The 27,469-nt window shown below is 43.6% G+C and overlaps 1 protein-coding gene across 4 annotated transcripts in view; it reads left to right on the top strand.

Annotated features, from left to right (window-relative positions):
• Positions 1 to 27,469, top strand: part of FBXW11 (F-box and WD repeat domain containing 11) — a 70,151-nt gene that overhangs the window by 25,813 nt on the left and 16,869 nt on the right. For all 4 annotated transcript variants that reach the window (XM_064161650.1, XM_064161648.1, XM_064161652.1 and 1 more), the window contains 4 exons: positions 13,667 to 13,729; positions 15,281 to 15,506; positions 22,244 to 22,430; positions 23,296 to 23,386. In XM_064161650.1, the coding sequence (XP_064017720.1) occupies positions 13,667 to 13,729; positions 15,281 to 15,506; positions 22,244 to 22,430; positions 23,296 to 23,386 (567 nt within the window). The remainder of the gene's footprint in view (positions 1 to 13,666; positions 13,730 to 15,280; positions 15,507 to 22,243; positions 22,431 to 23,295; positions 23,387 to 27,469) is intronic.

Here is a 27,469-nt window from a genome sequence, read left to right as displayed (position 1 = left end):
TGCTGGTGGCTGCCCATGGATTCTGTTCCTTCTGGGCTGTGTTAAGCATGCAGCAAATGGTGACTCTGGGCTGAGAGCTGAAAGGCAGCCTGCAAAACCACTCTGCACGTTGGTCATCTGCAGTGGCCTCTCCAGGGTGGGGCTGTTTGGTGCTGCCAACCACTGACCTTTCTGCTTGTGGGTAGAGGGTTTTGCTGGTATAAACAGCTCAGTACATATGAGTGCTTTTTTTAGGCTTTGTTTTCAGCAGCTTTGAGAGAGCACTAAGGGTTGGACACTGGAGCATGGGAGGTTCCACATAAACATAAGGAAAAACTTTTTCACTTGTGAGGGTAACAGCCCTGCAGCAGGCTGCCCAAAGAGGTTGTGGAGTCTCCTTCTCTGGAGACATGCAACTCCCAACTGGGTGTGTTCCTGTCTGACCTGTCCTAGGTGATTCTCCTCTGGCAGGGGGGGTGGACTCGATCTTTTGACGTCCCTTCCAGCCCCTCACATTCTGTGATTGTCTGACTTTGTGACTTCGTGTCCAAGCTTCAAGCTTGCTTCAACAGAAGAGTGACTCCTTTCAGCAGTCTCTTTCTCTTCTCCAGTTGTTTCACTTGTGGCTGTTAGTGAGCAGTTCTCTTAACTTTCTTTTCTTTAGAAGTTGGTAGTATTCAAAAGTTAGTAATTTACTTAATCTTTATGGTGGAGATAAGGAGGAAGTGATGATATGACTTCCTCTTGAGATAGTTCACTGAGCTGCTGGCTGCTGCAGGAGGGACTTGTGAATGTTGTGTAAGTAACATGAGCTTAAAGATCTGGTCCTTAGCCCTTTGGGAGACTCACCAGCCGGCCTTGTGCTAGTGTTTCTCTCGTGTACCATTGGAGATGACATTCTGTTGTTTCTGGGCAGGATCTGTCCCTAAGGCAGTAAGTCTGTTTCTTCATGATGGATTCGTGTATCAACAGATGATACTAGATCATGCCTGAGGAAATCCAGAGCCATTGCTCAGAGCTGCAGTAATTTCAAACATTAATTTATGTTCCCATCAAAGCTAATGCAGTCACTGGCCCGTGCAGCAGCTTATCACCTTCCATTTACACCCCTGCAAGATGGTGTGCTGTAACACAGAGTAAGTCACAGATTAAAAATAATCCTCCAAAAAGAGGAACCTGAGACAGTGAGCAGCTGCTTCTCCAGTTCTCAGATCCTGTTCTCTACAGCCTTCCTATGATGTGCTTTTTGCATTAATCAACTGTCTCTTGAAGCTGCAGAGAGAGAAGTGGTGCTGGCCTTACAGGCCAGAAGCATTTAGACATCCATTATAGAAATCATGTGAAATCTTAAGTGATGCAATTGCACATTCCTCTTAATACCTAGATAAGATCTGCGCTTACATGCAGAGTGTTGGGCTAACCCCAGGCAAGGCTGAGTGGGGATTTGAAGAAATAATTGGAGGGTTTTTTTTTCCATCTTGTATTACTGAATAGTTTTCTTCAGCTGAAGTTAGCCTGCAGCCCTCTTTGAGATAAGGTTTTCTGCTAGTTGCTTGGATATCAGTAATTACAGAAAGACACTGAAATTGTCTATAAGCAAAAGATTGTGTTTCAGACAATTAATGAATAAGTAGGACTTCCTGAATAGTTAGGATGAGTTGATACCATTTCATGAGTTGCCAGATTTGGAGTCATGAGTTACCAGACATCTTTGGAACAAAAAGCTGGACTTAGAAAAGCAGAGGTTTCTTTCTTGGCGTGGCTGGCTGGTTTCAGGCTTCAGTTTTATTGAGTATTTAATTCATAGATTCATGGAATGGTTTAGATTGGAAGGGACCTTCAAAATCACCTAGTTTCAACTTCCTGAGAGACACCTTCTGCTAGATCAAATTGCTGAAAGCCTCATCCATTGTGGCCTTGAATACCTCCACGGACAGGGCATCCATGACCTCCCTGGGCAACCTGTTCTGGTGTCTCACCACCCTCACTGTGAAGAATTTCTTCCTAATCTCCAGTCTAAATATCCCTTCTTCCAGCTCAGACATTGCTGCTCATCCTAGCACTGCAGATACTGGAAGGCCACTCTAAGGTCTCCCGGGAGCCTTCTCTTCTCCAGGCTTTCCACTACCTGAAGGGGGAGTATAAGAAAGCTGGGGAGGGACTTGTGATGGTTACTCTCAATAGGCATGTTTGGAGAATGCAGTGAATGTTTAATGAAGCCTGTAGCTTCTTTTGGTTCCTCAGCTCTAGTCTGTTAGTATTTAATGCCCATGAATTTGTGGCTGTGGGCTTGCGGTTGTTTGGAGTTGCTTATTTTCAATTACTCTGCAGTTGTCTGTGCTTTGGTGTGTGTGGTATTAGTGTTTTATGCTCAGCCACTATTCTCACTGGTGGATGTACCTGTCTGCTGCTTTTCTTCCTTCTGCTCCATGATATTATTTTCCTCCAGGGTTCAAGGGCTGAAGATCTCAAAAGAGATCTGAGGGGAAGACAGAGGTAATAAGAACTACTACATGTGTTAAGCTGTAGTGGATATGAATTAAAAAAAGGTCAGATTCTGAAAAAAAAAAGGTTTAATGGTCTGGATCCTGAGCTGGCTGCAGTGTATTTTTGATGCCCATTAGTGGTCTGTTATTCATACTGCTGTTTAGACACCTTGGTGTTGAGGGTTGTGCCTATCTGTTGGCCAGCACCTTGAGGTAACTAAATTTGGACAAAGCTGGTTTGACATGGAACTAGCAGCAGAGATCTGAACCGAAATTTCCTCTGGGAATCTAGGAATAACCCTTGAAGTATTTTTAACTTTGCAGCAGGCAGCCAAGTTGCAAATGTAGTTAAACTTAACACAGGCTAATTTCTTTTTTGATGAATCTGAACTCATCTAATTAACTGGCTTAGCCTGAAATTTGCATGTGAGGTGTTACTTACCCTCCTTTCATCTGAAATACTGCTAACAGGCTTGTTCATTGTGAAGGGGAACCTTGTAGGGTTTGCCCTCTTTGTTGCTGAACATAATGCAGAGAAAAACAGGCAACTTGGATCATTTGTACTCAGTGCTGTTCAGCACAAAGTCTACTTTAGAATCTGCCATGGACCTGACTTGGAGTGCCCACACGATGCTAGCACTAGTGGAAGTGATGCTCCAGTTGATCTCCTTGGCTGGCAGGAGGGGTGTGCAAGCTGGTTTGGGCTTTGAAACACGAGTGCTTATGTAGAAATAGGGTATTGATTGTAGGGATGTGTCAGGGAGCTCTAAAATGGCTTGGCTGCTTCTGGAGTCCTTGAAGTCAGCTGCTGTTTGCCTGCTTAAATTCCTCAGTTGAAGTGGTTCTGATGGATGTGCTAATTTGAGCAGTCAGCAGTGAAATGTAACTTTCTAAATAGTTTGTTTTCCTTTTACAAGTCCTATAAATGAAATGAGTGAATCTGAAGAGCTTTCTTTGCATCTGCTCTGGAAGGCAAGTTGGTATATTCTTGAGACAGTGTTTTTCCCTCAAGTTTTCATTCGTGATGTGTTTTTATACAGGAAATAAAAGCTAAAGGGGCTCTTTACATGGCTTGAGACAGCTTACAACATAGTAAACACTACTTTGTTTCCATTAGACTAAAAAAAATCTCAACTAATCTCCTTAACTCCCTAACAGTGCAATTTTTTAGGGTAGCTTTTGGTGTAGTCATAGATATAAGTGGTCTGGACATTTAAATGTGTAGCATGGGACAAGTGATGCAGAGGAAGCTCTGCAAAGGTGGTGCATTTATTTCAGTAGTTTCAATGAGTTCACTGTGCAGGAAACACAATTCCAAGTTTCCCTTGAGTCTTAAATTTGCACTGAGAAAACATTTTACTGATATACAGATTGCCTTGGGTTGGAAGTGACTCTCAAAGTCAACTTGTCCAACCCTCTTTCAGTCAGCAGGGACACTTCCAACTAGATCAGCCTGCTCAGGGCCACATCAAGTCTGATCTTGAATGTCTCCAGGGATTGGGCCTCAATCACATCCCCAGGGCAACCTGCTCCAGTATTTCACCACCCTCGTTGTGAAGAACTTCTTCCTGATGTCCAACCTAAATCTGCCCTGCTCCAGTTTCAAGCCATTGCCCTGTCACCATAGGCCCTTCTAAACAGTACCTCCCCAGCCTTTTTGTAGGTCACTTTCAGGTGTTGAACTGTGGCATTAAGATCTCTCTGGAGTCTTCCCTTCTTCGTGATGGATTGAGATTAGGAGCACAGGTTGATTCCACTAAATAAGTTTATTTGGAAAAATAATTAGATGAACCATTAGCTCTATTGTTAGTGCAAAATCAATAGTAGTAATTGTAGCTGAGAACTCAAGGTAACTTATTTTGTCATTACTTAATTAAGAAAATCTGATGCCTGGCTCTTAGTGTCTGTACCTTTCTACAGGCAATTTGGTATAGCCATGCTTCTGCTGTAAGTGTTTTGCTGTTAATTTATTATTTGCAGGCAGAAAGGATTTCTCTTGTGGGATACTCATACTCTGGAGTTATGGTTACTCAGGAGCATTTTAGGTAGTTGATGGCAGCCATTTGCAGTGATATCAGTGATATGCCTGATGGCAGCTTTAATACAAGATTTAAGTATTGATTTTCTTGCTCTGGGCAATTTTGGATTGCTGATATACTTGCATGGAGAATCACAGAGTGCTAAGGGTCGAAAGGGACCTCCAGAGATCGAGTACAACCTCCCGCCGCGAAGTGGGACCACCTAGGGCAGGTCACCCTGGAATGTGTCCAGGTGGGTTTTGTAAATCTCTAGAGGAGGAGGCTCCACAGCGTCTTTGGACAGCCTGCTCCAGGGCTCACAGTAAAGGGTTTTCTCATGTTGAGATGGAATTTCTTGTGGTTGAGTTTACATCCACTGCCCCATATCCTGTCACTTGGGTGTCACTGAAAAGAGACTGATTCCATCCTCCTGACAGCTACTCTTCAGATATTTGTAGACATTGGTAAGGTCCTCTCTTAGCCTTTTCTTCTCCAGGCTAAAGAGCCCCAGGTCTCTCGGTCTTTCTAAGAGAGATGCTCCAGTCTCTTAACTATCCAGTATCTGCCCAGAAAGGCTGTGATCATAGAGTTAAGGGCATGAATGGACACAGCACTAAAACAAGCAACACTTGTAACCTGCTGTTGTGCTGGGAAAGGGCTGTTGAGTCCAACTGAAAAATAAAGACAGTTTTCAGCTGGGGTAAAAATCTATCCATAAGGCTCAGGTGGGGCACTGCAGTAAGACTCCCTGGCTGCTGCTGACTTGGGTGTTCTTGCACAATCTCAGATTTTACTGTTAATATTGATTCAAATTTGTTCAACTACCAGCTTGAGCTTATCAATTGAAAATGTTACAGCAAGGCTTAACACAGCCCTCAAACCTTGCCTAAATGACTTCAGAACTGAGTTCGCCATGCTTTCAGTTAGCCCGTTCTGCATGAAAGTGGTGCTTTCTGTTTTGAGGGTCAGGTGTAGAGAAAGTGGCTTTAAATATTTGGGGCTCAACATACTTATTTTCAGCAAAATAGTTTGCATGATGTGCAAGTTTTGCAAGCCTTCATGGTTGGATACTCGGGAATGGTGCAGGGATGAGTCATCAAATTGCTACAGTTACACAATGCAGTACTCACTGGTCTTGTAAATACGAAATATTAATACAGGATGGATACAAGCAGGTTTGGGATATTGACTCTTTATTCCAGACACTCAGAAATTAAATGAGAGCTTGAGTGTCTTTGAAACAGCTACCTAAGCACAGATACAGGCTGGGTGAGGTGTGGTTCAAGAGCAGCCACAAATAGGACTTGGGGATGCCAGCTGATGATAAACTTGCCATGAACCAGCAATGGTTGCTGGCAGCTGTGTGGCAGAAGGCAGCTGTGTGCTGGGATGCATCCAAAGCAGTATGACCTGCAGGACCTGGGAGGGAATTCTGCCTTTCTACTCTGGTAAGAAACCATCTGGAGCACTGCATCCATTTCTGGTGCCCCCAGCATAAGAAGGATGCCCTTGTAAAAAGTCCCTCCCCAGCTTTCTTGTAGTCCCCCTTCAGATACTGAAAGGTTGCCATTAGGTCTCTGTGGAACCTTGTCTAGGCTGAACAATCCCAGCTCTTTCAGCCTGTCCTTGTAGCTGAGGTGTTCCAGTCCCCTAGTCATCTTGGTGGCCCTCCTCTGGACCCACTTCATCAGGTCCATGTCCTTCCTGCGTTTCGGCCTCCAGATCTGGATGCTGTACTCCAGGCCTTACCTGGAGTGAAGTTGTTCCTTTGTGCACGCAAAAAAAGTCCCTCGAGGAACACAGAAAGTGCAGCCCCTGGCCAAATGACTTTCCAGAGTCTCTGAAAATACTTAATGGTAGATGGACTCAACCTATGGTCCACTGTCACTGTAAAACACTTTGAAAGCAAAGGTCTAAGGTTCACCAAGCTAAACTTATTTTAATTTTAGGTAGTCCTGTGAGAAGCAGAGAGTTTGACTCGATGATCTTTATAGATCTTTTCCAGCTTGAGATACCCAGAAATTCTGTCCTGAAAGTTAACTCTTGCTGACCATGGACATGTCTGTATTTGACATCTGTACTAGTCACTGCTTGTTTCAGCTTAAACTATTTTTGCAAGCACAAAATAAGCTTATTCCCCTTCATTTCTTACCTAGTTAGCTCTTCTCCCAGTTACCAGGTCTTATTTTAGTGCAGTTATTGCTGGAAGCTCAAACATAAATATACTTGAAATACTAAAAGAGTCCACCACGATGCAACAGCTGAAGGCAAAATTAGAAGAAACCCTCTGATACTGAAAATAAGGCACCATTTTTGTTTGGCTTCTGACTGAGCACCCAAAAGTTTACAGGGTGGCAGGGTAATTTCAGTGCCAGCAGACAGTTACCCAGTTTGTGTTCTGAGTAGCTAAAAACAAATCCTGTGGTCTGACCAGAAGTTGTAGATGGGATGTTTTTAAGACAGCTAACATTTTATGTGCCCACTTTGACACCTCTCATAGATTGCTAGACTGGTTTGGGTTGGAAGGGACCTTAAAGATGATTTAGTTCCAGCCACCCCACCAAGGACACCTTCCACTAGGCAAGTCACTCAAGGTCACTACTAGGCAAGTCACTCAAGGCCACATCCAGCCTGGCCTTGTACACCTCCTATGATCATCTCACTAATTTATTTATTTATTTATAAAAAAGCATGTTTTGTCTTGTTAAATAATTAATGGAGACATATTGGAAGGAACCATTTTCTCTGGGCAACCTGAGTGAAGTTAACCTCCTAGCTGGAGATATGTCTATGGTGGTGCTGTCTGTGAGGCCAAACATTTTTAGTGACCAGATTTAAATAACTCTCCATGCCTTTGTATGCTTTGATATAGGCATCCTTAATGTCATTCCTCCCCTTATAGCCTTAGGCTATACTTCAGAAGGCATTTTTTGAAGGAATGACTCCTTGCTGTTGGGTTGGCATGAGCACAGTCTTGTCAGTATCCTCCTGTTTCTGACCTTGCTTTTGTAAGCACTGTAGTGGTTCTGCACTTCCTTGCATACTCATATGTACAGATTTTGAAGACTGTGATAAGTAAGGGTTGTGTCTGGAAAAGAGCAGTCCAAGAGGAGGGGTCTTATCAATGCTGACCTATACTTAAAGGGTGGGTGACAGGAACATGGGACCAGGCAATTTGCAGTGATGCCCAGTGACAGGACAAGAGGTAACAGACACAGACTTGAACATATGAAGTTCCACTGGAACATGAGGAAAAACTAATTTAAGAGTGCTGGAGCCCTGGAGCAGGCTGCCCAGAGAAGCGTTAGAGTCTTCTCTCTGGAGACATTCAAAGTCTTCTGGATGTATTCCTGTGTGACCTTCTCTAGGTCAACCTGCCTTGGCAGGGGGATTGAACTTGATCTCCAGAGGTCCCTTCCAACATCTATGATTTTGTGATACTGTGTGAGCCTTGCTGTGGGAGGAGTTGAGTCACATCCTGTGCAGTTTATTAGTGGTTCTGCAACTCCATTTAGTTTACACTTCAGTATATTTTTGAGTCTCTCAGTAGATAACTGAAGAAAATCCCCTGCTATCCCTGATCAAGTATCAAGATGTTAATAAGCTTTGTTGAACAGGGTTAGAAAATGGTGCTCATTCCATCCTAAAGAGAGGCTTGCATTGATTTGGAAAGGCTTTAAATGGTTTGAGATTTTTCTGGCTATATTGGAAGCAGGAAGCCCTGAGAGACACGGGCTCATGGCTTTGAGATGGTAAAGATGGTTACTCAGCTTTCCTCCTTACTGCTGTGGTCCAGTTGTCACATAGGATGGTGAATTCCTCTCCTCCCCTGGGTGAATGTGTAATTAATCCCTTCAGCAACCCTTGTGCTGGCAGAGCTGGTTTCAGAGTGCAATTTGAGTATCCAGACCATGAGCTTGATCTACTGGGTTTAACTCCAAGATATGCAAGTAGGTAGTAGTTATTCCTTATCGTTTCTTTACCTTCAGAGTCAGAGTGGTGATTAGTTTGAGATCAGAGCCTGTTGAGCAGAACTGTTTGGATTAGTGTTCCTTATTTTGTAATTTTAACTGAAATTTCCTGGTACCTTTGCTAGTGAGTGGAAATTCTGTCAAAATTAGGTTTTTAAAGGCTTAATTGATCTTTAACTCAAATCAGAATTGCTCGTGTACTCTGAAGAGTAGCAGGGAAGAGAAACTCTTGTTTTCTGTCACTTTCCCTTTTATTGCAGCCAAAGTTTGTCATTGAACACTGCTGTTTTTTTCAAGATAACACAGCTATTGTCTAGTTTTGTCTATCTGTCCTTTGTATCCTGTGCATCCATTCTTTGGTGGGGAAATCTTTCTCACCAAACAAACTTAGCAGTGTTGCCTGCTTGGCTACTCCTGTGGCTTGCATGTCTTGTCCCAGTTCCCAGGATTATTGCTGTCACTTCTGTAATTGTTCTCTGGATACTGGAACTAGAAGTGGGTTAAAGAAGAAAGCTGCACCGTGCTGTTTCTCTTCAGAGATAATTAAGTGACTAAAGGCACTCCCAAGTCTTGAAGCATGGAGGAAACTCTACCTGTAACAGAAATCTGGGTGGCACATACAGGTTTGATAGGTTTCTGCTAGAAAAACTGTAGCTTTTTTGGTTTATCTCCTGAAAGAGATGAGCCTTGCAGGCTGAGTGTCATTCATGTACAGAAAAACTTGGGTGCTTTTGCCCGTAATGTCATACAGCTGTGGAACAACGATGCTTGAGATGTCAGTTTTCGTTGCTGCCAGGTATCTAAGGATCTTCAGTGAAACTGCTTTATGAAGTTTTAAAATAACTGCCTTTTTTTTTTGCCTTTGGGGATCTTTCCTGGTTGTTTTTCTGTTGGAAGCTTTTCATGATCTCCAAGAGAAATGAGTTTTCTGTAATGATTCTTGTCAGTACCTCCTTCTCCCTAAGGAACTTTTGAACCACTTTGCCATGTTCATCTGCATCTCATAGCAATCCTGAAGACTTGTGGTGTTGTGGAGCAGAAAGACTAAAGAAAGCCTGAAGTGAGGTGAGGGATCTGGGATGCAAATCTTGAGGAAGGAAACTTTTAAAATCCTGCAGCTTGTAGGGCAGTTTGTAAGCTTTGCTGCCATCACTGGCTTTGCTCGTGGGATAAAGACACACCTGTTCTCAGTGTACCTTATTCAGTTGGGTTATAACAACTAAAAGGCAGTGGAAAACATATCTGCGTAGACCCATTGTTATCCCTTTGCCGCTGCCATTCCCAGTAGGGGATGGAGAGTGCTTCTTCCAGGCTAATTAAGGAATGACAGCTGGGTGGAAACAATCTTTCTACTTTTGCAAGAGCTGTGAGCAACTTAACAAGAATTTCTGGGGGAAAAAAAGATGAACTTAGAAACAAGATGAATTGACATAATTTAGAAGTTGAACTTACACTGAGAAGCTGCTAGGCTCTTGTGGTTGTGGAGATGAAAAGTCAGGTCTGTGTCTTCTGGAGTCTGCGACTTCAGGTCAGTTGTATTGCAGGGGCTCATGGCCTTGCCAGAGTAACTGGAGTCAGAAGTCATCATTTGCACCAGGTTTTGGTGCTGTTCAGCAGCAGAACTGTAGGCAAATGGAGTGAAGTCCCAGTTGATGTCACTTTAAAACTATTTGGGAAACTTGGGGTTGTGGTTTAACCCCAGTCAGCAGCTAAGCCCCATTCAGTAACGTGCTTGTTCCACTCCAGTGTGATGGGGGGAAATTGGAAGAATGAAAGAGAGAAGCCTTGTGGATTGGGATAGTTATATCTTAAAGGAAAAGACATGCAGATGAGCAAAGCAAACCAGGGAATTCCTTCCTTGCTTCCTACGGGCAGGCAGGTGTTCAGCCATCCCCAGGAAAGCAGGACTCCATTATGTGTAATGGTGACTTGGGAAGACAAATTCCAGCAATCCTTCCTTCAGCCTCAGTGATTTATATGCTGAGCATGATGTCATAAGGTTTGGGACATCCTTTTGGGTGCATTCACCCTCAACTTCTTCTGCACCCTCAGTCTACTAACTGGTGAGTGGAGAACCAGAAAAGGCCTTGACTCTGTGTAAGCCCTGCTTAGCAATGAGGAAAACTCTGAATTATCAACCTTGTTTCCAGCAGAAACCCAGACCACATACCCCACACCCCTATACCAGCTGCTACAGAGAAAAATAGCTCAGTCCCAACCAAAACCAGCACACCCACAGAGGTGACCAGAACGGGAGCTGTGTGACGAGGGTGGGTGTGGTAAACAGCAAGGTACAGGTTGAGAAGAGGGAGCAGCATGCCAAAGGGAAGAGTTGAACTTGTAGATTCCTATCTTTCTTCTTGCACAAGAGCTGGAGACCTTCCTAAGCAAAGGCTGGTGACTCCAGCTGCTTGGAATTCTGAAATTCTTAATTTGCCAAGTGCTGTGGATGTGCAAGATAGATCAGAGTTGTCTAATTGCTTCTTCCAGACAGCAAGGCAAGATCCACCCGGTCATCTTTTAGTCTCCAGTTAGTACTTTAGAGACACAGTAGAGGCTGAGTTAGGATGTTTGTGATTGAGAGAATTATGCCAAAAGAAGTGTTTAGGAAAGAAGTAGAGTGAAGTTTTTAGGGAGGGAAGATCTAATAGGGAAAACAAGCTATGTGTAAGGATGTGTGACTGTTGGAGTGAGTCCAGAGGAGGGTGACCAGGATGATCCAAGCACTAGAGCACCTCCTCTACAAGGATAGGCTGAGTGGCCTGGAGAAGGGGAGACTGCAAGGGGGACCTTAGAGCTGCCTTCCAATACCTGAAGGGATCCTACAGGAAGGCTGCAGAGGGACTTCTCTTAAGGATGTCTAGTGACAGGAGAAGTGTGTATGGTTTTAAGCTAAGAGAGAGTAGGTTTAGACTGGATCTTAGGAAGAAGTTCTTCAGTTAAAGGAGGATGGTCAGACTCTGGAATAGGTTAACCAGTGTGATTGTGGAGGCCCCCTCCTTGGAAGCATTCAAGGCCAGGTTAGATGATGCTCAGAGCAACTAAGTCTAGCTGAAGGTGTCCCTGCTGACTGTAGGAGGATTGGACAAGATGGTGTTTGAGGGTCCCTTTCAACCCAATGCAGTCTGTGAGCCTGTGAGTTTAGGAGACAGTTCGTAACCTACAGCCCAGAGTGAGTTAGCAGTGGCAGGAGAAAGCAATGGCAGAGTCTTGCATTGACCTACTGAAGCAAAGCTAAGTTGGGAGTAAACTGATGTCATGTGGGATTTCTGATGAATATTCTGACCCAAGTCATCCAGGTCTGATTATTTTCCATGAGAGCTCCTGTTCCTTGCTCTTAGCCTACAGGATTCATGCCTATGTTTAGTCTTCAGCTGCAAAAGGTGAGATGTTCCTTACTCATTTAAGGGCATACTAATTGAAAACACTGTTAACCAACATGCAATCACTGTAATTAATATTTCTACACACTCAATTTTAAAATAAAATTAAATTGGAAAAAAAAATCCCTGCAGAGTTCCCTGGGGTCATGTTTGCTTTTGTAGTTTAACTGCTGTGGGCCAGTTGGGTACCAGTAAGGCCATGGCTGCTTTGTGCTCCCTCTTGTGGCACCAGGCAGTGGGAGAGTATCTTTGACACGTGGTTTGCCCATCACTGGTGGTGCTGGTTATGGACACAGTGTAGTTATGAATAATTGGAATGGCCCCCAGGAGACCATAATTTAGAAGATGTGGAAAGTGTGGTTTACTTTTCCACTGGCAAAGTATGTCCAGAAACACTGAAAACTATCTGTGGGGTAACACAAAACTTTGCCTGCCTTTGTCCAGTTTTGGCTTCCCCCACTAACCATCCTCTGGCCTTGTATTTGTCGTTGTCATGTGCGTCACAGCAAGGTAGATTTGAAGTTTTCCATCACCCAGTGGACATAGTTTTTGTAATGGAATCTTTCATCCAGGTGATGCATGCTTTTCCTTACCTAACTGGAAGGCAGAAAAGGGTTCAAGGTAAACTTCAGCCACAGCAGTGGAGTAAAGCTTGCCTAAAGGGATAGCACTATCAATTTGCCATGTTTTCTGATTTTTCTGGTCCAACCTTTAGGCAAGAAGGAGGAGATCAAGCAGTGAATGCTTTTGAGGTGGAATTGCCTTTTGAATGAGGGTGGATGCAGCTGTTAAGGGGTTAATCCATAATATGCGATGACAGGAGTTAAAGGAATGGTGTGACTTACTCCATCATGTGTCTTTCTTGGGAGCATTGTTCCTCTTTTTGCTGAGGCAGCTAGTAGAGGGGAAGGAGGCTGAAATACACACAGGCAATGTTTTAGGACATCGAGGCAGTTAGTTGGTGTCTTCTGGGCACCAGCAACAGGGAGGACAGGGTTGGTGGGAAGCTACGTGAGCAGTTACTGCTTAGGTGTGGAGTACCAATGAATAGGCAGAAATAGCTGGTGGTTGTGCTATGGACAGCAAGGGGGAGCAGGTAATTAAAAAGGGAAGAAGGGTGAAAGGCTTTCAGAACCTGAGGTAAGACCTAAAAGAAACGTTTGCAGCCACATGTTGATAGATATTCTTACATCTCTGGTTCTCAAACAAAAGGCAAGGAAAGAATAGGGAGGAGCAGTTGTGATGTTGGGAGAGCAGGGTAATTATATCAGGGTGAAGCAAGACAGTGACTGGCAAGGGTTCTAGGACACAGGCTATGGCAGTGAGTTAGAGAGGTGTTGTGCAGGGAAGGGTCCCTCCTCGTGGTGAGCTAGAGCTGGAAAGGAAAGTCCCATTCTGTTGCATGTAAGTAGTGCATAGCCATTTTATTTTTTTTTTTCCAACTAGATGTATGCAATTTAACTTTGGCAGAAAGTGCTACTTGATTACTTTGACAGGTTTAATTACTTTGGCTTGAATAGGATGAAAGTGAATTTATTTCCCAGTGAGAAAAGTGTTGAAAGGCTGCATGAAAACCTGTCAAAGGAAATTGGAGAGGGGTTGGGGAGTTATCTTTACAGTAAATGGAATTGATAAACATGTCAGTTAAAAGGAGAATTTATTTATAACACCCAGGTTTTGTGGCCAGACTTCTTTGATAATTCTGTTCACTGGGAAAATGAATTTTATCTGTTCAATTGATTTGCTTTTTCATAATGCTTGCAGAGCAAGGATTTGCCATGGAATAAAAAAATCAAAGTCATAATTCTTCTTCTCTTTTTTTCCCCTAGAACACATCAGTAATGGAGGATCAGAATGAAGATGAGTCTCCAAAGAAAAATACCCTATGGCAGGTAGGACTTAACATTCATGTAGAGTTGGCATGGTTTTAGATGGTTCAGCTTTTGGGAAGCCAAGTCTTGCATCTGCATAATCATCCTTGTGTGTAGTTGACTGTATCATGCTAAAATTAGCTTAGCCTTCAAGTGAGGGCTGATGATGATGAATAATAGTTGAGAAATTACAAGATCTTCTCAGATTTTACACTTTGTGCTGACCTTGAAAGGACAATTCTGCGTCAGAGGATACTTGGGAGTACAGCTTGACCTCTTTGAGCACGGGTCTTTCATTAAACAGGCAAAACTCAGCACCTTTCCATGGCAAGGAGTTGCAACCAATTTGCTTTGAAGAAGTTCAGGAATATTTCAGAGAGCTGACAGTTGTTCCCCAGTAGCCCTGTTGGTCTCCTGAAGGGCTCAGAAGAGCCTGGCATCAATATTTGATTCTGTTTACTAATTAGCACCGTGTCCTGTGGTGCTCTCTTGTATCATCTTTATTTCTAGCTAAAGCTCCCAGGATTTTAATGATCCTTTTTATGTGGATGTCCCAAACATTGTCAGGAATTGGTTTTTCAAAACCAAAACAAGGCCATGACACTGTGTAATTCTCAGTTTTTAATTATAGACAAACAGCTCAATGCTGATATGAGGGGACCTTCAGTTTTGGTGTTATTTAGAGCACTAATACTCAACTTCAGAAGGTCTCTAAATGTGTGTTGTTTGAACTGCTGCAACCGGCATCAGTCATTGGTGGAGGTAGAGTGCAATATGGAGCTGAAAACACTGGTTTAATCTGGAAAAGTTTGTTCTGCAGGGAATTCAGTTCATAGAGTCATAGAATGATTTGGGTTGGACCTCCAAAGGTCATCTAGTCCAACCCCCCGGCAGTCAGTAGGGACACCCTCCAGGTTGCTTAGAGCCTTGTCAAGCCTGACCTTGAGTGTCTCCAGGGATGGGACCTTAATTGCATCCCTGGGCATCCTGTTTCAGCATTCCACCACTTTATGGTAATGAACTTGTTCTTAACATCCAATCTAAATCTCCTTTTCTCACCTTTCAAACTATTGCCCCTCAATCTGTCACTCCAGGCCTTTGTAAACAGTCCCTCTGCAGCCTTCTTTTAGCCCCCTTTCAGGTACTGGAAGGCTGCTCTAATGTCTCCCTGGCTGAACAAGCCCATCTCCCTCAGCCTGTCCTTGTAGGAGCGGTGCTCCAGCCCCTGATCATCATTGTGACCCACTCCATCAGGTCCATTTCCTTCCTGTGTTGATGCAGTACTGCAGGTGAGGTCTCCTCAGAATTCCTTGCTGTTTAAATCATAAGACACATAAGGGAGTTCAGGTCTTTTGGTGTAAGAAATAACATAATTATACACAAAGGTATTTAATCCATCTTTATCTATGGGAGATGAAACTTACATGGCATGACTCACAGCTCTAGGAATGTGTTTTGAAATGTTTTGTTGATCATTTCTTTGCATCTTCTCACATTCTTCCTTGTCAGAGTTCTTATAAAGCAGTTGCTTGTGTTGCTGACAAACACTGATGCCTCCCTTTCTGCACCCAGATAAGTAATGGAACCTCATCCGTGATTGTCTCAAGAAAAAGACCATCGGAAGGAAACTACGAAAAGGAAAAAGACTTGTGTATTAAATATTTTGACCAGTGGTCTGAATCAGATCAAGTGGAATTTGTGGAACACCTTATTTCACGAATGTGTCACTATCAGCATGGACATATTAACTCTTACTTGAAGCCCATGTTACAGCGGGACTTCATCACTGCGCTACCAGGTAAACCAATATTCATTTCACAGGAGGTGTTTTTGTGTTTAGATTCACAGAATGGTTTAGGTTGGAAGGGACCTTGGTGGTCATCCAGTTCCAACCCCCTGCCATGGGCAGTGACACCTTCCACTAGACCAGGTTGCTCAAGGCCTTGTTCAGCCTGGCCTTTGAACACCTCCAGGGAGGAGTTATCCACAACCTTCTGGAGCAATCTGTCCCAGTGTCTTGCCACCCTCACTGGAAAGAATTTCTTCCTTTCCAGTCTAAATCTCCCCTCATCCTATCACTAGAAGTCCTTGTAAAAAATCCCCCCTCAGCTCTTCTGTAGCCCTCTTCAGATACTGGAAGGGCACTATAAAGTCTCCCTGGAGATTTCATTTCTCCAGGCTGAACAGCCACAGTTCTGTCAGCCTGTCCTCTTTCTTGTTTGATACTTTGGGTGTATGAAAACCTTTTAGGACATCTCCAGATTTAATTTGTCTCCTATAAATAAAGCAAAGCTTCCTAGTTGACAGGAGGTTAGCTGCATTCACATCGGTGATTAATTGAATTGGCCACTGGATGCCAGTGTTGTTCCATGCAAAAGCAGTTAAGAGTAGCATATCCTGAAGGGTAGTTTGTGTTAAAATTGGAACCAAGTTATCCCAAAAGTATCTCTGCAAGCTCTGGTCTAAATTCCTTCTTCAATCCCCATCCCAGGTGTAGAAAATACTGCAGAGGTGTTCTCCTTTGGGAAGTATTTATTACACTTTAGTTTTGCACAAAGTTTCCCAGATCTTAAAGCAAAAGCTGCCTGCTAGATTCATAGAATGGCTTGGGTTGGAATTCCAACCTCTGCCGTGGGCAGGAACACCTTCCACTAGACCAGGTTTCTCAAGACCTCATACAGCCTGGCTGTGAACATCTCCATGGAGAGGGCATCCATGACCTCCCTGAGCAACCTGTTCCAGTATTTCACCACCCTCACTGTAAAGAATTTCTTCTTAATCTCCAGTCTCAATCTCCTCCCTCCCAGCTCAAAGCCATTGCCCCTTGTCCTGTCACTACAGGCCCTTGTAAAAAGTCCCTCCCCATCTCTCCTGTAGCCCCCTTCAGGTACTAGAAGGTTGCTCTAAGGTCTCTCTGGAGAGAGCTTTCTCTTCTCCAGGCTGAAAAAATCTAGTTTGTCTGCTCTTGTTGCTGACCCCAGAGCAAAAACACTTGTGGATCTTTGTAGTCTAGCCATGATTCCTTCCTTCTTTTGCCTAGAGACTCTACTGCCACTACTCAGTGTAAACCTGTATCAAGAGCTGGAATCTGTTCTTATGCATGTAGTGTGCATTTTTTCTGACCATTCAAAGCAGTAATAACCAACTGCATGGAATCTCCAGCTTTCAGTCTCCTGCTAAGTTGGATGTATTTTCCATTGATTTCTGGAAGGAATCGTGTCCTTGGATTTTTGCTGCTGGGGAGGATGAGTCATTTGATTCTTTGGAAGTTAAATGTATGGACATTGTTTCGTGAGTGGGAAATAAGCACGAACTAAGTGGTTGAAATGTTCAGTTTGCCACTGATATAATAGAACAGACTCACACCTGCAATGGGTAAGAAGTCTGCAGATGTGTTCAGGAATGCCAAGACAAAACATGAACACAGAGCAAATGAGGAGGCAAAACAAATCATAAAAGGAATTGGGAAATGGTCATTTTTTTGAGCACAGAAGACAACTAATGTAAAGTTCCTTTAAAGAATGGTCAGTGTTGCAAGCTCTGAAGCATTTGTAGACCCTGGTGTGCTTGAGTGGATCTTGTGTGTCATGGGTTTCACTGGTATCTGGGACAGAATGGTGCTTGGATGTTATGGGTGGCTGATTTCAGTAGTGCTGTTGGATTTCACAAAAGCTTGAGGAATTCCCCTTGACTCGTGTCAAGCAAGATTGAAATGAACTTAGTAATTGGAGGGTAATGAAGAGCATAGAATAGGAGAATGTCAGATGTATTATCTTATAAAACAGGCTTTAAAGGTGAGAGAGGCCTATGAAAGGGAGAGAGTGTCCCTTCTAACACCTCAGTTTCACAAAAGTTGTTTTATACAAGACTTAGCTTGTTTGGCCATGCACCTAAAAGCATGCTCCTCAAAAAAAGCTCACTGTCTTTTAATGTGAAGCAGGTATATGCAGCTATTTCAGGTCTTAATGTGTTTTAAACTTAGTCCTGACTCTGAAAGGCACTTCCGATTCCACTGTCAAGCTGTTCAGTGCCTTCTGAAAGGTGATAAAACTGTGTTAGAACAGGAGGAGCAACCCAAAACCACAGAGGCATGCACTCGTTGGGTCCAAAGTGTGCTCTGCAATGTAGTCAGAGTTCTCATCTCTCTTTTGGGGGAGGATAATTATTTATTTTGTTGCCAGGAGATGGCAGCAGCAGATAAACTTGTAAAAATATGAACATCATTTGAAGATCTTAATTTGTCTGTCACTTCCTCCCTTGGGAATTGCTTATTTCACACCTGACGTGTTAATCATCTTTAAATTTCAGCATCTGCTCAAAGCTGTAAGGAGGTGTTAGCAGCTGGCATGCCAGTATGGCTACTTTGTCCCATAACCTTTCTTTCACTATGTGGTTGAAATGAGTGCAGTTTTAGAGCTCTTTCACTACAAGCACTTCAGTTTCCCTCATCTAAGAAGGTCAGTGCCCATGTGATGATTGTTTTACTGCCTTATGCCAGTTAGGCAGGATTGCAATTCTCATCTTTGGAATGAGGAAAGCATCCAGTAGATGGGCACCTGTTCAGCAGAGGTCCTCTGGTCTTTCCTAGAGACAGCAGCAGCGTTTGGACCAAGCTGTGCCCTAGGAGGTCTGTCCTTTGGCTGTGCAGACAGCTGATTTGATGAACTTTGCATCGTTGCTCAGTGTTGGAAACTCTTCCTCTTCAAAATGTAATGTTGGGCTGAGAAGATCTGTTGAGGGCTGTGTTGTGTGCTGACAGCATTCGAGATGTACCAGACTGTGGACAGGCTGATCTGCTGCTGTTCTGCACTCAAGTCTAAAATAACTGTTAGATCTGCTAAACCATGGCCTGTGCCCCACCCATGCTTGGAACCTTCACAGTCAGAGAGGTCCTTACTCAGCAGACCTGGTTCTTTTCTCTCTTTTTATCTGTTTTTGGCCTTCACTTTGCACAATGTTTTAGTTTGTCTTCTTGTCTTCACTGTTTGAAAATGACGACCTTGCAATGATTATATATGCCAGAAAAACCTTGAACTGTTTCACATCCTGTAACATCCCTGTAAGATAAATATATCCTAAGTAAAAAGTATTTAGAATTTCCAAGTTGTTACTTACTAGAAAGACTGGAATGTAGCAGGCTGGAAGATACTTTCAGTGTATTTAAATTCCCCTAGTGTTTTCTTCAGACTGCTGATGGTGTGACTTAAAGCTTTCTTTGAAACATGCAATTGTTAGGAGAGAATTTGTTGGTTTGGAAGTGGTTAGATTGGTGACACAAAGGTCACTTGGACCGTGGTACATTTTGGTTATTTGAATCTGTTGTTAGTACTGATACTGAGAAATGTTTATTCACAGATTTATAGAATGGCTTGGGTCGAAAGGGACCTTAAAGATCATCTAGTTCCAAGCACTCCTCCGCTGCACCAGGTTCCTCAAGGCTTCATCCAACTTGGCTTTGGGCACCTCCAGGGAAGGGGCATTCATGACCTCCCTGGGCAACCTATTCTGATGTCTCCCCACCCTCTCTGTAAAGAATTTCTTCCTAATCTCCAGTCTGAATATCCCCTCTTCCAGCTCAAAGCTATTCCCCACTGTCCCGTGACTACAAGCTCTTGTAAAAAGTAAAAAGTTCTGAAGCCTCCTTCATCTCCTGGAAGGCTGCTTTAAGGTCTCCCTGGAGCCTTGTCTTCTCCAGGCTGAGCAGCCTCAACTTTCTCAGCCTGTTCTCATTAGGGGAGGTTCTCAAGCCCTCTGATCATCTTCGTGGCCTCCTCTAGACCTGTTCCAGCACCTCCCTGTCTTCCCTATGCTGAGTGCCCCAGAACTGGATGCAGTGCTCCAGCTGGAGTCTCTTGGGTTTATAACCCAAATTTCCATTGCAGGAGCTCTCCCCGTTCTTTAAAGCCTTTTCATAGTTCTCTAAACTGTGTTGAAGATAGGAACTAAAGCTCTCCAACTACACGTGTTGGTTTCTCCTTTCCATCGCTGTTCATTTTTACCGAGGCTATGCCAAATTTAGCATGCAGCAGAGGGAGGGCTGTGTGAGCACACTTCCTTAATCCTTTACAAATTAACAGGAATTTCTTTGATTTTTCAGGACTGTTTGAAGGCTAAAGGAGGCTGTCATGAGATAAAGTGGAAAATTAAGAAGGTCATCTCCTAGTTTGAAAGAGTTATTCTTTTTCATGCTTGGCCAGCTGGCATAAGGTTATTCATAAAAGTGAAGTTATTCTCCATCTCTGAAATGAAGTCTTGGGAAATCAAAGTGGCAGCTCCCTTGGAATAACTAACAGACCTCCCAGTGATTGTTTTTTTTGTGGCACCAATGACACTGTAGTTGGAGTACAAACAGGAAAAGTTTGCTATTTTAAATTTACTGCAAGTGACTGTCTATGTATATTACATTTACTTGATTGCAGTCACATTTTAACACCTCTCAGCGGGAAGCATGATCAGGGCAAAGCCCATAAGCAGATGCATGCAGTGCTCCACTTGATGTATATCTTGACAGATCTCTGATAGTAGCTTGCTGTATCCATCATCTTTATTGATGGGCTTTTCCTTTCTGCCAGCTTCAGCTGAAGTACCTGATGCTTCTGGATTAGACTTCACTGATGTTTCTGGAATAATCTCTTGTAGCACATTGCCTACACCAATGGGCAGGACCTTACTTCTTATATACCTGGACTTCTGCTGGTGTGTAGAGTGTATTTCATATGTGAGTCTAACCTTACCATGATGGGAAGTTTGGGATTTTCTCAATGCTTATCAATATCTAAACAGCAAGAGCCAAGAGGATGGAGCCAGACTTTTCAGGGGTGCTTGGCAACAGGCACAAATTGGAACCCAGGGGGTTCCACCTGAACAGGAGAAGAAAATTCTCTGGTGTGAAGATGGTGGAGCCCTGGAGCAGGCTTCCCAGAGAGGTGGTGGAGTCTCTTCCTCTGGGGAGCTTCCAGCCCCACCTGTCTGTTGTGATCCTGGGCAAGCTGTTGTGGGTGCCCTGGCTTTAGTAGGGCACTTGGGCTAGATGATCTCCAAAGGTCCTTTTCAGTCTCTCACCATGCTGGGATTCAATGATCAGGGAGATTAATAAGCTGCTCTGGTGGCTGGGTTCTTCATGACAGCACTCAGTATTTTCCCACTCCACTATCAACTATTGCTGGTTGACCACCATGCATTCGGCTTCACCTGAGCATAGAACATGAGAGTTAGCCTGTAGATGTTGTTTCTGGGATGTAGTAAGTACTACCAAAGGGCTTTCATTTGGAGTAGTTTTGTTTTACTTGGGAATTCTTTTGTGGTATGTTGCTGAACGCATTCTTGGGGCCAGTAGAGCTGGCATCATCAGATCAGCAGCCATGCAGTGGAAGGTGGTGTGCCCTGGAGGAGGGAGAACAGATGCAGAAGTGCTAAGGTGATATCACTTCACATGGCAGTTGTAAATGCATTGGGAGCTCTGTGCAGCTGAATTCCCTTTGCACTGGAATTTGTGGTGCAGAAGCTGAGCTGTCACCTCTCATTGACTCCTGATTCTGAAGTTTCTTTCCGTAGTCTCACACTAAAAACAACTGCACCCATTGCCCCAAAACAAATACTCTTTTGAATATTACAGCCTGATTTACTCAACTTGAAGCTCTTTCTAAAAACTTGTCCCTCTTGAGTTTTTTTCTAGCTGATGAGAAGCCTCCAAACTCCTGGCTTCTGGTGTAAGTCACTCAGTAATAATTTCTCTACATATGGAGTCTGGCAGTGGTAAACCATGAGTCAGGGTAACTGCCTTAGGTGGTAAAGCACCATTTGCAGAAACACCATTTGCAGTTAACTCATTACTGTCAAACTCAATCTTACTGATCTGCCCTTCCTAGCCCAGGCTGTGGGGCGTGAGATCTCTGGTATACACTCCACCTCCAGAGTCCTGAGCAAAATGCAGGGGTGGACTTGGCAACTGCAGGTTACATAGAAAGAGCTTAAATAGAGAGGTGGCCTCACAGATGATGCAACAAAGTTGTTGCAGAATCTTTGCTTGGGCTTGTAGTGGATGTGTCTGTTTGTTCCCTCTGGAGTCCTGTGTTTTGAGTGAGGTTATCTATTGTTATATCGAAGGAAGCCGTAAAATAAATCAGTGTTTTAATGTAGCATTCCTGCTGTTCGGTGAAGCATCACCTTGGAGATGATGATCTTCTTGGCCCATGTAGCCCAGTGTATTACATGCTTAAACCAACCAGGATTCTGTGCCGAGAAGCAAATGTTTCCTGCTGCTTTCATGATGTGCTGGATTTGGATTGTGCTTGTTCTCACTCTGTGGGAGTAGATTAGTCCAGTAGGCAGTGTGGTAGGAAAGGAGTAAAGTGTTAGCGATATTTTGGTGTATCTGTTGAGATGAATTTGTAACTGGTGCTTCTATGACAGTTTAACTTTTGTGTCCCTCCAGTGCCTTAAAGCTGCCTTGGCTTTCTCTGAATGGATGGCAAAGCTTGCTCAGTAGTTTACTGTGAAGTGACTGATGTTTTGAATGCCTTTATTTCTTTTTAGAGCAAGGCTTAGATCACATAGCAGAAAACATCCTTTCCTATCTCGATGCCAGATCGCTCTGTGCAGCAGAGCTGGTCTGTAAGGAGTGGCAGAGAGTCATCTCTGAGGGAATGCTATGGAAAAAGCTGATTGAGAGAATGGTACGCACAGACCCACTGTGGAAGGGACTGTCAGAAAGAAGGGGTTGGTAAGTACCTTGGCAACAGCTAAATCCACCTCTACAAATTGCCCTATTCATAAACTCTGCTAATAGGTAAGTTTATAGTAAATTGGTGTAACTGAGACTCTTCTCTCTGCTACACATGCAGACCTAGGGGTAACTGGGATGAAAGCTGTCTTACTGCTTTGGCTTTGTCTCCTTTCAGTTTGTGCCCCAGTGACTTTCCACACTCTTTTCTTTTGCTAAGTCTGTCTGCAAATGTGTATTTCTGTTTTGCAGGGAGAAATGTGACACACAGAATCAGCTCATGAAAGCTAACAACGCGTTTTGCAAGGCTTTTTCAGTTAAACTTCCCTTTGTTTAAAATGTAAAAGAGCTGATTGTGCCGCGGGGAAAAACCTTTTATCTTTGTGGCACTGGAGTTTTTAGCTCATTTACAAGTATCTGAAGAGATGAAGCATTCTGATTTAGAAACCTGCTTTTCTGTGCTCTCTAGTGGTGTCCATAAGAAAATGCAAGGCATACTGTAAAGAGCCGGCTGGCATCCTGCTGGCTAAAAGCCTTATGAAGCTGTTCCTAGCTTGGAAGACCATCAAGAGGACAGCTGTTCCCTCTTTAGTCTCGATTATTTTAAATGCAGATATCACATTGTTTATCACAACTATTGAAAGAGCAATACTAAACATTCTGAGAATGTGTCATAATCATAAAATGGTTTGGGTTGGAAGGGATCTTAAAGATCATTCATTTCCAACACCCCTGCCATGGTTGGGGACTAGACCAGGTTGCTCTAAGCCTCATCAAACCTGGCCTTTGTTCTGTGCAGACTTCTGGTTCCTTTCAAGTTTGGATTCTTTACTAAGAAAATATGTTTCTTTTTTTTTTTTCCTAGGGATCAGTACCTGTTTAAAAACAGACCAACAGATGGCCCCCCAAATTCCTTTTACAGGTCCTTATACCCAAAGATAATACAGGATATAGAGGTATGTTTTCTGATCCATGCTGTCTGTGGGAGTGATTGTGTTGCATGTCATTAGTGTTCAAAAGTTGGTGCATGTTGGAGCACTAAAGCGTGTCGTATGTAGCTATGTCACTCCTACTTGGTGAGCTCTGGTTCTTCAGGCTAATACCAGCCTTAGCAACTTATCATGGAATCACAGAATGTTAGGAGTTGGAAGGGACCTACAGACATTGAGTCCTTCCCCCTCTGCCAGAGCAGAATCACCTAGGGCAGGTCACACAGAGGCATGAATCGAGCTAGGTTTGGAAAGTCCCCGGAGGAGTAGACTTCGCAACCTCTCCAGGCAGCCTGCTTCAGTGTTCTGTCACCCTCACAGTAAAATGTCTCTCCATGTTAAAGTGGAATCAAGATCTCATGTTCCAACTTGTATCAGTTGTTCCTTGTCCAATGACTGGGCACCACGGAAAAGAGCCTGGCACCTTCATCTTGGCCCCCAACCCTTAGATATTTACATTGACAAGATCTGCTCCCATCTTTCGTCTCTCCAGGTGAAACCCCTCCAGATCTCTCTGTTTTTATTCACGGGAGAGATGTTCAAGCCCTCCAGTCATCCTCTTAAACTCTCTCCAGTATATCCCTGTCTCTCTTGAACTGGGGAGCCCAAAACTGGACATAGTATTCCAGGTGTGTTCTCATTAGGGTAGAGTAGAAAGGGAGGAGAACCTATCTAGACCTGCTGGACACACTTTTCTTGATGCAGCCTAGAAGACTATTAGCCTTCTTGGCTATAAGAGCACCATTGTCCACCAGGACTCCAGGATCTTTCTTCGTGCAGCTGCTTTCCAGCAGAATGACCTATCCTGTGGTGCCCAAACTGAGCACAGGACTTAAAGATGTTAAATAGTGCTGGGGTGCACAGAGACCTCCTCTGTGTCTCAAGCTCAGATGGAGAGGGAAGAACAGTGAAGCAGATTAGAGGTGTGCAAGGGCAATCTGTAGTTCTGTGCTTCGCATTCCGTGCTTGTGTCTATAGTGATCTTTGGTCATTTGTGGCTATCAATCACTTGAGGTAGAATTTAAGGTGTTGGCAAATGACCGCAGTGCTGTCCATGGTCTGTGGATGCTTTGGTAGAGCAGTGAAGCTGAAAGGCGCCGGAATCTGTCCCCTTGGGGATCTTGCCTCTGAACTTCACATGAGCAAATGTGCAAGCCTCTGCTTGGCTCACATTGAGAAAACAGCGGGAGGGCTGCTCTTTGAGTGGTGGAGGTAATGAAGTCTCTCTTTGAAAATGAATAGCTACTTGCAGAGTCATAACTGCCTAGTTTATAGAGGCAGCATGTTTGTTCTCCTGGTTCTTCAAAACTGCCAATCTGAAAGGAGAGGACAGGAGGACAGGAGTCTTGTGCCATGCCGAATTTCTTCCTGCTTAGGTGTTTCCTACAAGACTTCTCAAATACTGCCAACACTCAAAGGTCCAACATTTCTTCCACTTCCAAAAGTCTATTATAATTTTTCCAATAAATCACCCTTTCAAGTGCTTCTCACAAATTGCTTCCCTAAAGGATAGTCAAACCCAGCTTAATGCAGTTTAAAAATGTAGATAATGAGTAACACCAACAACAGAACTTAACTAGAAGAGTAGGAGCTCTTTTTCCTCCCCCTGCTCTGGTTTGAAGCCTACAGTCATGCTCTCCTGCAGTTTCATACTGTCCCTTCATTTTTCAAAGCCCTGTGCAAAAGCTCTTCAATAAGACTTTGATATTAGCTGTGATGAAGAATTTTGTATCTCTGAATACCAAAATGTTTTTTCTTCAAATATTTTGCTGGACCTTTAATAATATCTTCCTGTTTCTGTCAGAGGGTCAGAGTTTAGGGAGCTAGTGATGAGCCAAAGGCTACCATATTAGCATTTATATTATTACAGAAGTATTTTTGTAAGGCATTTTTCTGGTGTTCAAAAGGAGCTGGCTTTTTTTAATACATAGTTGATGTCACAGAAGAAAATCTACCTGTGGAGCACAAAGATGAACCAAATTCTCATAGACTGTTTCTAATGAGAAGACTTCTTAATTGTCTGCCACTGGTACTGAAGTGGGTTGTGCACAGAGGTAAGCTCAAAGGAGAATGTGCTCTTGCCTTGGGATTGACTGACAGAATTGGAAAAGAAATCCAAAACCTGAATCAACAATTGGAAGGGAAAATGAGAGATGATAAATAGCAAATCTGAATTCCTTCCCTTGGGCTCTATTTGCATTTTGGGTCAAAAGTCCATGCAAGCACAAAGCATTGTTAGGTACTGCAGGCAGTGATTTGGCAAAGGGATGTGCCCCTGCCTCGCTGGAAGTTTCTTAGTGCCAATCTCTGTTTGTTTCATGCCAAGCACATTTTAGGAACATAATGTCACTTGTGAAATCATTGGATTTGAACATGAGAGGGCATTTAGAGGTCTCAAACCCAGTTCTTGGAAAGAGGTAGCTCCTCTCCACCTCCACTGTGAAGCCAAATATTTAATTGGTTTTCATTTCATGAGAGGTGGTCCAGTCTCTTCAAATGCCTCCAAGTCAGATGTTGAATTGCCAACTTTCTTTAGGAGTATTTTTTTAAGGGGAAAAGCTGATTTGGGGCTTATTCTGGAAAACTGAACCCAGGTTTGCAAGAGCTTGTTTGTGGAGATAGTCTGCTTGGCCCTGGGTGCAGCCCTGTGCCCGGGTGCTGTCCCAGAGCGTTGTGGGGAAGATCAGCTGCTTAATGGCACTGTGCCAGGATGAGAAGTTTGGTGCTGCTAATTCCAGAACCCTAAGTCCCTGGATTTTTTCCATATTATTTGTGAAGCTTGGCCAACTGTTCTGTTTTCCCCTCGGGATTAGCCCAAATATCTATTTCTTGTGATGAGCTGAGAGACTTGTTTCATAAATATTCCCTTTATCTTAAGGCACATGGCAAGTGCCCTCATCTTGTTTCCATGGAGACTTAGGTCCACCTAATTAAGATGAGAATTAATGTGATTTTGCTGAAGACTAAGAAAATCTGGTGCCAGGCCATCAGATAAACACCATGTGTGTTCTGCTGAATTTTGAGAAGGTTCTGATTTTGAGACTGGAACTGAAATGATAAAGCCTTGGGAAAGTTAGAAAAGGGGGAAAAAGTTAACTCTCAGCCTTAGTCATTGCTAGCTTTGGAAGATCTGTGATTGTGGAAGTTGCAGTGTATAGTTTCTGAGAGAGATGGGTTTGTTTAGTCCTGTTCTAGTGATGTTGCTGGGGAAATGCCTGTGCGTGTGGAGAATCCAGTCAGCACTATGTCCCTAGGCGTCTTTTCAGACTGACTTTGAAATCCTTACTCTACAGGCACTTTCCAAAAGACATTTCTTGATGAAACTGGACAAGGAAAGGAGAGGTTTTTGAGCAGCAGGGACAAAGTTCTTGTAGTGCATGGCACAGGTTTTGCCTTTCATGTCTGAACAGGACAGAAGCCTCCTTTCAGCTGCCCCTAGTGTGGGACACATGCCTGGCTTGGCTTTTTCTAATCACTTTGCCAACATTGTACCTCTTTTTTTCCACAAATGGGCAAAGTAAGGCTGCTCTTTTCCTTCTGCAGATCTGAAGGAGGGATTTGTTCCTATTGGAGTACTTGGAATGCCTCTATGCTCTGATAGGGGCTGATAACTACCGGTTTAAAAAGGACTTTGAATTTTGATGCTGTTGTGCATAAGCTTAGTTACTCCAGTGGAGCCTGAAAAAGTGCAGTGGTTCTGGTTTTCAGCAGCATTGTTCTTTGCCAGGTGTTGTGTACAGTCCCATGTATCATCAAAGCATCTTAAAGGACCTTACTCTGTTTTCATGACTGTGGCTTTGGATTTGAACTGCTCCTGGTGTAAGTGCCTCATAGATTCATAGAATGGTTTAGAATGGAGGGAACTTCAAAGGTCATCCATCTAGTCCAACTCCCCTGCAGTCAGCAGGGACATCTTCCACTAGATCAGGTTGCTCAGAGCCTTGTCCACCCTGACTTTGAATATCTCCAGGGATGCTCTGATGCCTGTATGGGAGGCTGGAAAGCTGTTGTAGTGTTCCACTGCCTTTATCCTAATGAACTTGATCCTAA

This window comes from Pogoniulus pusillus, chromosome 22 (genome assembly GCF_015220805.1).
Source record: "Pogoniulus pusillus isolate bPogPus1 chromosome 22, bPogPus1.pri, whole genome shotgun sequence".
Classification (NCBI taxonomy): domain Eukaryota; kingdom Metazoa; phylum Chordata; class Aves; order Piciformes; family Lybiidae; genus Pogoniulus; species Pogoniulus pusillus.
Note: the sequence above shows the minus strand (reverse complement) of the source record. Positions and strands in the feature narration are given on the sequence as shown.